The following is a 10,949-nucleotide window of genomic DNA, read 5'->3' on the forward strand; positions in this document are numbered from 1 at the left end:
AGCCATGGGGGCACCCTTGAAACACCTCCACGACCTGACCCCCCCCATTCTCAAACCTTCTGATTGGGCCAGTCCTTGGACCCACTCTGCAGAAGCATAGGTGGTCATAAAGGGTATTTTTCTGAGCTCCCAACTTTGAACATTTTTAAAGAAAGGGTAGGGGAAACCTGTAATAGAACTGAGTGGAGTTCAACCCTGAGGGTTGGGAAACTCAATTTATGCCTTGTGGACTGAGGTCAGTCTGAGTCCTGGGGACCTGCCATTGGCTAGCTGAGATCAAGGGATTTGGTTCTGCACATGGCTGTACACATAGTATAATATGACAACAGAGACATAGTCTGAAAGATGCCCTTCAAATTCTTTTTTTTCTTTTCCTCATTCTACCCTGCAATTTCTTTCTTTTTTCTGTTCTCTTTCTCCAACTCAGTCTCTTGCTGCAACATATTATCCCTCATCTCCCTTTTTATTCCTGCTCCTGCCCTAACTCAGACTTCTTCTTTTATCATTTTTTCTTTATGTTCTTTTCTCCTGTCATTTTACCTCACTCATGGCTCTGTAGCTTCAAGGGAAGGTGAGCCCCTGTTACTGTTAAGGGGATATATTCTTGTCCTTATTCCTGCACTCTGTCTATCCCCTTTGAAGTTAACAGTTTCATAGATTGTATGGTCATTCTACATCCTCTTGCTTCACTTGAAACCTTCTCCAATTCTTTCACTTATCTTCTCCTCTCATCCTAACTCAGACTAAGCCCCCATCCTAAATGGTAAAGATGCTATATTGAAAAGTGTATTCACTGCAAACATATTTTGGGCTGCCTCTTGATATTAATTTAATTCACATAGTTTAAAGGTGATAGATTAATGACTACCGCAAGTGGTCAATTTCCAAGCTGTGCTTGATCCTATTGGGCTGCTGAATGTATCAATTGGGATAAAGGATTGGGATTGATTTAATGAGTTGTTTTCTCCAGCATTATGAAAACGAGGATGTCTATGAGTCATTAGATACTCAAAAGCTAAAGTGCAACTATATCAGGAAGATTTAAGTAATAACCCTGAAATTAAACCAAAGACAACCCAATAACAAAAATAAAAATGAGAAAACACTTAAGCAAGACACAAAGACAGACTTCCAGTTCACCAATGGCAAACAGTAGGGCAAATGAGGATGAAAAGTCTGATAGTGAACCAGCAGGACACCCTGTACCCATAGCACAGGAGGTAACAAAACAGCTCAATCAGGCTCTAGAAAAATTCAAATCAGAAATAATTTCCCAGTTAACCATAGAGATGATGAGCAAAATGGAAGTCATGATTCGAGACTCTAGAACAGAAACTGACAAAAAAACCCAGATGAGCTCAAGACCATGATAGAAGCCATGAAGACTCAGCATAAGAAAGAAATGGAAACAATGAATACTCAACAGAGGAAAGAAATGGAATCCATAAAACAGATTCAAACAGATATCCGGGAGATTAAAAACTCTATTGAAAGTATACACAACAGAATAAAAGATTGAGAAGATAGAATTTCAGATATAGAAGATAGGATTGCAGTCAGTGACTGTGAAAAAAGAGGTCTAGTATCTCAAAAACAGTAAGGGATCATGAGAAATCAATCCAACAACTTCTAGATGATGCAAAGAAAAAAAACATAAGACTGATAGGAATTCATGAAAAAGCAGGAGAAAACACAATTGACTTAAAAAAGCTTTTCACAGAATTAATGACAGAAAACTTCCCAAACAGAAGGGAAGAATTAGGCATACAGATAAGTGAGGCATATAGAACTCCAACTAGCCATGATAAAATAATCTACACCTAGACATATAATAATCAAGATCCAGGAAATCTAACAGAAGAACAAAATACTACAAGCAGTAAGAGAAAAGAAACAAATCACATGCAAAGGAAAGGATTAGAATCACAGCAGACTTTTCAACACAAACCCTTAGGTCAAGGAGAGCATGGAGTGAGGTATTTCAAGTCCTAAAAGAAAACAACCTCCAACCTAGGCTGATGTATCCTGCAAAACTCTCTTTCAAAATGGAGGGGGAAATAAGATACTTCCATGACAAAGAACACCCGAGAAACTCCATGAACACCAAACCAGCACTGCAAGGAATTCTAAACAATATCCTAGAAAAGGACAACGAAGGCCACAATACCATGAGGCCCAACAGATCAAATCAAATAGGCAAGGCAAGAAACTAAAAGAAGAGGGGAGAAAAAGTAAAAAGAGTCAAGAAAAGGACAATAACATGACAATAGTAAGTCAGAACATATCAGTTATAACCATCAATGTTAATGGCCTCAATTCACCAATCAAGAGAAATAGACTGGCAGAATGGATTAAGAAGCAAAATCTAACAATCTGTTGTATACAAGAAGCACACCTAGTAAAAAGAAGCCCATAGACTGAAAGTGAAAGGATGAAAAACAATTCTCCATGCATCAGGAGCCCAGAAAAAAGCAGGGGTAGCAATCTTATTTGCAGACTGAGTAAATTTCAAACCAAAACTCATTAAGTGAGACAAAGAAGGCCACTACATCCTTGTAAAGGAAACAATTCAAGAGGAAGAGATGACAATCATAAACATATGTGCACCAAATATAAATGCCCCCAACTATATAAAACAAATATTAAGTAACATGAAAAACCAAATAAGCACTAATACAATTGTAGTGGAGGATTTAAATACCCCACTATCACAAATTGACAGATCATCTAGGCAAAAAATCAACAATGAAATAATAGAACTGAACCAAGCTTTGGAACACATGGAATTAATAGATGTCTATAGAGTATTCCATCCCACAAAATCAGAATATACATTCTTTTCAGCTGCACATAGATCATTCTCCAAGATAGACCACATATTGGCTCACAGAACAGGTCTGGATAAGTGCAAAAGAATTGAAGTTATCCTCTATATATTATCAGATCACAGTTCAATCAAGCTGGAGATCAATAGCACAAGAAACTGTAGGAAATTCACAAGCACATGGACACTGAACAACACTCTCCTGAACAATCAATGGATTACAGAGGAAATTAAAGAAGAAATTAGACAGTTTTTACAAATAAATGAAAATGCCAATACAACATACAGGAATCTATGGGACACAATGCAAGAGGTTCTATGGGAAAATTCATAGCACTGAATGCCCACACTAGGAAAATAGAGCAAGCTCAAATAAACAACTGAATGATGAATCTTAGACTCCTAGAAAAACAAGAGCAAGAAAAACCAAAAGCTCGAATAAGAGAGGAAATTATAAAGATTCAAGCAGAAATCAATCCAATAGAAACTAAGAAATGATACAAAAAATAAATGAAACAAAGAGCTGGTTTTTTGAAAGAATAAATAAAATTGGCAAACCCTTAGCTAATCTTATAAAAAAAAAAAGGAAAGAAAAGGCTCAGATCCATGCAATCAGGAAAGAAAAAGGTGAAGTCACAACAGATCCAACAGAAATCCAGAGAATCATTAATACCTACTTAGAGAACCTGTACTCCAATAAAATGGAAAACACAGAAGAAATGGGTAGATTTTTAGATACTTATGCATTACCAAAGTTGAACAAAGAAGATAAAAACATTTTAAACTCCCCAATTACAGTCAGTGAAATTGAAAATGTCATTAAAAATTTACCAACAAAGAAAAGTCCAGGCCCTTATGGATTCACTGTTGAATTTTACAAGACATTTAGAGACAAACTACTGCCATTACTCTTCAAACTTTTCAATGAAATTGAAAGGGAAGTTATACTTCCAAATTCATTCCTGGAGGCAAGTATCACTTTGATTTCCAAACCAGGGAAAGATGCAACTAAAAAAGAGAACTACAGGCTAATCTCCTTAAAGAATACAGATGCAAAAATCCTTAATAAGATCCTAGCAAACAGAATACAGAGGATTATCAAGAAGATCATACATCCTGATGAAGTTGGATTTATTCCAGGGATGCAAGGGTGGTTCAAAATATGTAAGTCAATAAATGTAATACACTATATTAACAAAGTCAAGGATAAAAAACCATATGAATCTCTCAATAGATGCAGAAAAAGCATTTGACAAAGTCAACACCCAGTCATGATAAAAACCCTGCAAAAAACTGGAATGGATGGTCTACACCTCAACTTAATAAAGGCTATCTATGAAAAACCAACAGCCAACATCATATTAAATGGCCAAAAACTGAAAACCCTCACGTTAAAATCAGGAACAAGACAAGAATGCCCACTATCACCACTCCTCTTCGATATAGTTCTGGAAACATTAGCCACAGCAATTAGACAAGAGAAAGAAATTAAAGCAGTAAAGATAGGAAAGGAAGAAGTTAAACTATCATTATTTGCTGATGATATGATACTCTACATTGAAGACCCAAAAAACTCCACCAAAAGACTTCTAGACTTAATTGACAGATTCAGTAGAGGATCTGGATACAAGGTGAACACTAAAGAATTAATAGCCTTCTTCTACACAAATAACAGACTCACTGAGAGAGAAATAAGGGAAAAAATTCCTTTTACAATAGCATCCAAAAAAATGAAGTATCTAGGAATCAATCTAACAAAAGAAGCAAAAGATCTCTACACTGAAAACTATAACACTCTGCAAAAAGAAATTGAAGAGGATAGAAAAGAATGGAGAGATATCCCCTGCTCCTGGTAGGAAGAATCAACATAGTGAAAATGGCCATGCTACCAAAACTGCTATATACATTCAATGCAACGCCAATAGAAATTCCAACACTATATTTCACAGAACTAGAAAAAAGAATCCAAAAATTCATTTCGAACCAGAAGAGACCTAGAATAGCAAAAGCCATTTTAGGCAACAGACACATGGCACTGGGTATAACAATTCCCAATTTGAAACTATACTACAAAGCCACTGTGATAAAAACAGCATGGTACTGGCAAAGAAACAGGCCTGAGGATCAGTGGAACAGATTGGAAGACACAAAAACAACTCTAGATGTACTCAGCTACCTCATCTTTGACAAAGGAGCTGACCATCCTCAGTGGAGGAAAGATAACCTCTTTAATAAATGGTGTTGGAAAAACTGGATTTCAACCTGCCACAGATTAAAACTGAACCCTTATCTTTCACCATGCACTAAATCAAAATCCAAATGTATTAAAGATCTAAATATTAAAACAGAAACACTAAACTTGCTGGAAGTTAAGTTAGGCAGAACTCTTGAAGACAATGGCATAGAAAAGACTTTATAAACAAATCCTCAGTATCACGGGAACTAGCAGAAAGAATCAACAGCTGGGATGTCATTTTACTACTTCTGTACTTCAAAAGAAACCATCAGCAGAACTAAGAGACAATGTACAATGTGGGAAAAATTTTTCACCAGCTGTTCCTCCGACAAAGGACTATTATCTAGAATATATAAAGAACTTAAAACAATCAGCACTCCCCAAGTATAAAGACCCGATTCAAAAATGAGCATCCAAAGTGAACAGACATTTCTCAGACCAAGAAGTAAAAGCGGCAAGTAAATATATGAAAAAATGTTCCACATCACTGGTCATTCAAGAGACGCAGTTGAAAACAACCCTGAGATCCCACCTCACCCCACAAAGAATGGCTGCTATCAAGAAATCACACAATAACAAATGTTGGCGGGGATGTGGGGAGAAAGGAACCCTTCTCCATTGTTGGTGGAAGTGCAGACTGGTTCAAGCACTGTGGAAATCAATATAGAGATACCTCAAAGAGCTGGGACTAGAGGTTTCATCTGACCCCACCATCCCTCTGCTGGGTATCTTTCCAAAAGAACTAAAAGAATCATATCACAGAGAAGTATGCACACCCATGTTTGTAGTGGCACAGTTTGTGATAGCTAAAACTTGGAAACAGCCCATTTGGCCATCAGTTGGAAACTGGATAAAGAAGGTGTGGTTTTTCTATAAAATGGAATATTACTCAGCCTTAAAGAATGAGAAATTAGATTCATTCATAGGAAAATGGATACATATTGAGGATATACTCCTAAATGAAATAAATAAGTCACACATGTGTAAATACCAAATAGTTTCTCTGGTGTGAATAAACTGTAATAATACATAAGATCCTAATAAAATTACTGACATTGTGAAATGTGAAGAAAGGGGCTAAAGGTGTAGGGAAGGTGGGATGGGTAGGGGAAAGATATTAAAGGAAAAGAAAAAAATGTGACATAATGAAAAGATGGAAATAAAGTGTTTGTAGATGGGAAGGGAAGGAGGAGGTGAAGGGAGGGCAGGGATAGGGGGAAAAAATGAGAACCAAAACCTGTCATGTAGAGGTACAAGATCCCAAGAATGAATGCAACTGTACTGTACCCCCAAATGTACCAATAAATTCAATTAAAGCTGAAAAAAATAAAAGGATCCCAGTGCAGCTCTTCATTCAAGATTGAGGGGGATGTGGGCGGGAGAGGAGACCACTTCTCAGCAGTGATCACAGAAGGGAGTCACACACTCGCTGGAGGCTGCATCTTTATTGAGGTTCTTTGGGAGTGATCATCAGAGGATTTCACGCCTGCTGGGGGCAGGGAGAGCTCAGGTTTGGGGACTCTCTCTCAGGATGGCAGTGCCTCTCAGATACTTTTTATTTAGGATTTTCTTAATCCAGGGCACATATGGAGATATGCGAGTGAAGACAGCAGGGGGCTGCGCGTTGAAACGTCCATAAGACACAATTCCTTGGGCCACTCCGGCACACAGAAGGGGTCCCCCAGAGTCACCCTGTGGGTTAGAGAGAGTAGAACATGAGCAGAGATTGTCCTTCCTCACTGCTCTCTCCTCACTCTGGTTCAGTGAGACCCTAGGTAGACCCAAGGTATCCAGAGCTGGGTCAGGGGTCCTGGCTCCACATGGGTCATCAGGTAAGGATTTACTGCCTGTATTCTGTCTCTGGCCTGGACTCAGGGCTCCAGATCCTGTTCCCTCGACCCTCTCTCTTTCTCTTCTGGAGCCCTGTGTGGAAGACTGGGTGGATAGGATGGAAGCAGAACTTGGGCATAGGAAGATGGGACCGGGAGAGTGGATTCTGATACCTGGGGGGCTAAGAACCCATGAACAGACACCAGTCACTCCTATTAGGCAAATTTCCACACCCCACCTTCCAAGGCTGTTGTTCCCCCGGAAGAATAAGTATGTAGTCACCTTGTATGCTGATCTTATCTTCCTAGGATTGCCCACACAGAGTTGCAAGTTATTATTAAAAGCTGGATAGTGGTCACAAGCGTTTTCATGCATAATTCTCAGCTTCACCTCTCTGAGAATATCTGATGTCGGCTCCAGCACTCCTGTTTTCCCCCAGCCAGCTGCCCGGCACATTCTCCCAGGTTGAATGAAAGTGGATGCAGTAGGCAGGGGAACTGTGTTCACTGAGTGGGTCAGCGTGACTTTGCTTTGCAGCTGTTTAAAGAGCAGAGAAGATGGATCATTGCCCAAGAAATCTGGGTGGTATTGGGCAGTGTGGTGAAGTGGAGGTCTCCTGGGGCAGGGTCAAGAGTTTCTCCCCAATGGGCTGGAGATGACATAGCATGGGAAAATGGGTTCCAAGGAAATGGGGGGGAGAGAGAGAGAGAGAGAGAGAGAGAGAGAGAGAGAGATACAGGTCAGGAGGAAGGTTAAGGAAAGGGCAACTGAGAAGCATAAAAAAGATAATGGCACCTTCAGTAACATGATGTCATTGAGATTTTTAAAAGGATTGTAATTTGGGTGAACAAATTGTTTTGTGACTTCCAGCTTCTGCCACGTGTGTTCTTCCTGTGTTAAGTCATGAGCTCCAAGAATGACAATAATTTTCCTGTTAAGGTACAAAAGAGAGACAGGAAAAAGTGCCTATGTTGTGAGAGGAGCCCACTATGAACAGAATGACCCTATTCCCACTTCACACTGGAAGGGCTCAGATCTTCTAAGGACAGAGTCACAAGGAACAACGAAAGTGAGGAGGGCAGGGAGCTGGCAGATGCAAAACTGGGATTGCTCTGGCGGCACCAGATGAGAAGGGTGGTATTGACTGTCTTGATCTGGGCTGCCCTGTATAAAGCCCTGTTCTCTGGCAGGGGTGAGGAGTGAAATGTCCAGATCCTCCTGTTGCTAACCTCCTAGGTATGAGCAGGGCAGGAGAGCCTCTCTTCAGGCCACTTCAGTATTTGCTATAACTCTGTATTTCTGTAACTCAGTAGTTTCTGTAACATCCTCACAGGAGGAGAGAATAAGTGAAAAGTTTCTTACCATCCTTTGCAGTGAGCAGCAGTCAGCACAAATTGTTGACTTATGAGAAACCCACCACAGCTGTAAGTATAACCTCCACTACTGATTTTCAGATGGGCCATATAGGGGCGGGAATGAGGCTTCGACTTAACACCACCAATGATTTCTTCTGGAACAAAGAACCCAGATCCCCAGTCACAGACTAACAGAACCTTCCAGGAAAGCACTGACAGAAGAAAATGGGGTTAAACTGAGAGACTGCACCTGGCCCTCATCCTTACCCTTGTGCAGTAAAGCCCTTTATGCCTCCTTTACTTTGCCTTTCTCCCCATTCCATTCTGTGAATCCTCAGAACACAAAGGCCAGTCTTCTGAGTTATCATTTTATTGAGGCACTTCATGTCCTCATCTGAATCTCCTCAACACAAGGGTAAGGCCAGAGAAGGGTCATCAACCAGAATTAGTGGTATTTTGAGGAAAGCAGGCGAAGGCAGTCAGTCACTGCAAGGGAGGCTGTGACCCTTTCAGTTAGAGATTTCTCTTGGGGCACTTGGAAAGGGATCTCGTAGCCTTCTTCTAGGATCTTCCCTGACCTAGGCCAACACATTTGGGATGAGACCTGGAGATCCAAAGGACAGGGAAGTACAGGCAAGACTCACCAGCTCCAGCTTCGGGAGGCAAGAGAAGGATCACCAGGAGGAACAGGGCCTGCATTTTCCCTGGGATGCTGCCCATAGTGAGCTTGTTATGCCACTCTTCCTCTGATACCTGCCTTTATAATCTCAGAAGAAAGGGCAGGGCTGGAAACCACAGAATCCACCCAGTTGAGCTTTCACTCTGGTGAATTTATTGTTCTTATCAGAAATTCTTATTTCTACTCCCTTCTTTGCTGGTGAAGCTGTGACCAGAACCCAGCAGTCCTGGCTCCTGGGACTGGACATTCATTTTTTTTTCTTTTCATTCAAACTGCTCTTCAGAATTAGGATAGTAACAGTAATCAGGAGACTCTAGATCAGGGATCAACAGACTTCTTTTGGTAAATGGCTAAGCATTATGTTCAGCTATGAGGGCCATACTGCCTTTGGGGCAGCTATTCACCTCACTGTGGCAGAGGTGATGATTTCAGTAGCTTTCAAGGAAGTTCCTTAGCATTTTCTACATAGATGATCATCACCTGTGACTAAACTTTGTTTTATTCTTTCTTTTCCAATTTCTATGTTTTATTTTCTTCCGTTGGTGAGACTTGCTAGGTTTGTGATATGATGCTGAATAGGAGTAATGAGTGTAATTCTGGTTTCAGTGCCATATTTAGGGGGAAATCATTTTGTCTTTTAACATTAAGCATATGTTAGGTGTAGGAATTTGTAGATTCCCTTTATCAGGCTGAAGAAGTTTCCTTCTATTTTTTGCCTGCTGTTTTTTTTTTTATCATGACATTTGATTTTGTTAAAGACTTTTTGTGCATGAATTAAAATGATTGGATGGCTTTCCATGTTTAATTTCTTAATATAGTGAATTACACTGATTGATTTCTGAATGCTTAATTTAACAATTCTAGGCTAAACCTCCCTTCATCATGATGTAGAATTCATCTTTGTGTTGTTATATTAGATTTTTTTCAAGGTTTGTTAAGAAATTTTGCATCTGTTATTACGGTAGGCAGCCTCTAGGATGACCCACCGTGATCCCTGCCTGCTGGTAGTTATGCCCTTGTATAATTTACTTTTCTGAGTATGGGCTAGACTTTGTGACTCACTTCTAATTTAATTAATAAAACATTGAAATGACAGGATGCCATTTCAATATTAAGTTGCAAAAATTATGTTGCTTTTACTTTGATTCCCCGTCCCCATTTGGTGGACAATAGTGTCACTGAAAAAAAAGCAACTGGGAAATTAAAAGGTTTGGAGAGATAGATTCCTAATTCTTAGGGGAGACCTCCCTCTGGGGTGAGATGATAAGGAGAATGACTTGTTTTGCTTTCTCATGTCTGTTACAAGTTCTTTGCAGACTTGACAACACTTAGTTTTGTGTTGATCTCTGCTCTGTCTCACCTATTTCACCAGTCTCTTAATTCATGGAGCCTTCCTGCTAGGTAATCCTCAATCATCCTGGGTTTGGGTGAAGTCCTTGACACATCTAGGATGCTTCTCTACAAATCATGTGATGTTGTCTGCTCCTCTATCAGCTCTCAGTATCAGCCAGACCAGCAACGGACAGTTCTCTGTATCTTAGAATCCATTCTATCAAATGCGATCTTCTCATATCTGGTGGGCTGTTTGTTGGAGGAGGTCTTCAGCGGCATGAACTGTCTTTCTCATGTGTCACTGTAAAGATGATGTGATTTATGGTTGTTGCCAGGATGAAGTCAGCCAGCTCCTGAGCTAAGATGGTAAGGGTCAGAACTCAGGACTTCTCTCATGTTCTTCCTTTCTGTGATTTCAGTTAGGGCGAGAATCCCCTAAGTGAGGAGTTTACTCTGGACTTTTCCATTAGTCCTCCAGAACCTGAAATCAATGATTTCCCAGATGATTCTTCCTAGTTACTTCTTTTTAAATTTTAATTTTGTATTTGTACCTTTGCAGTACATAATGATTACATTCTCTTTCTTTATTGAATTTATTGGTACATTCTAGGTAGACAGTACAGTTACATTCATTACTGGGATCTTGTACCTTCACATGCCAGGTCTTGGTTCTCATTTTTTCCCCTTGTCCCC

General features: G+C 39.9%; 1 protein-coding gene across 1 annotated transcript; it reads right to left on the reverse strand.

Moving 5' to 3' along the window:
* Window positions 1-6,541: 6,541 nt before the first annotated feature.
* On the reverse strand, window positions 6,542-8,944 carry LOC104864181 (mast cell protease 1). Its single transcript, XM_019207842.2, has 5 exons — window positions 8,890-8,944; window positions 8,253-8,400; window positions 7,686-7,821; window positions 7,173-7,427; window positions 6,542-6,752 (listed from the first exon to the last, which is right to left on the reverse strand). Exons 1-5 carry the CDS (start codon window positions 8,942-8,944, stop codon window positions 6,567-6,569), a joined length of 780 nt encoding a protein of 259 aa, XP_019063387.1. The 3' UTR covers window positions 6,542-6,566.
* Window positions 8,945-10,949: the final 2,005 nt, after the last annotated feature.

The sequence above is a fragment of the Fukomys damarensis genome, unplaced genomic scaffold (assembly GCF_012274545.1).
Source record: "Fukomys damarensis isolate Sample0158 unplaced genomic scaffold, DMR_v1.0_HiC HiC_scaffold_17, whole genome shotgun sequence".
Lineage (NCBI taxonomy): Eukaryota > Metazoa > Chordata > Mammalia > Rodentia > Bathyergidae > Fukomys > Fukomys damarensis.

Bases quoted from the DNA above. Each gene is read 5' to 3' on its own strand.
- LOC104864181 (XM_019207842.2), bottom strand. From the start codon at position 8,944: ATGCAGGCCCTGTTCCTCCTGGTGATCCTTCTCTTGCCTCCCGAAGCT. The intron at 8,401-8,889 runs GTGAGTCTTGCC...TCTTTGTTCCAG, and splicing joins GCCTCCCGAAGCTGGAGCTG to AAGAAATCATTGGTGGTGTT. The intron at 7,428-7,685 runs GTGCCATTATCT...CTCTTTAAACAG, and splicing joins ATGACATCATGTTACTGAAG to CTGCAAAGCAAAGTCACGCT.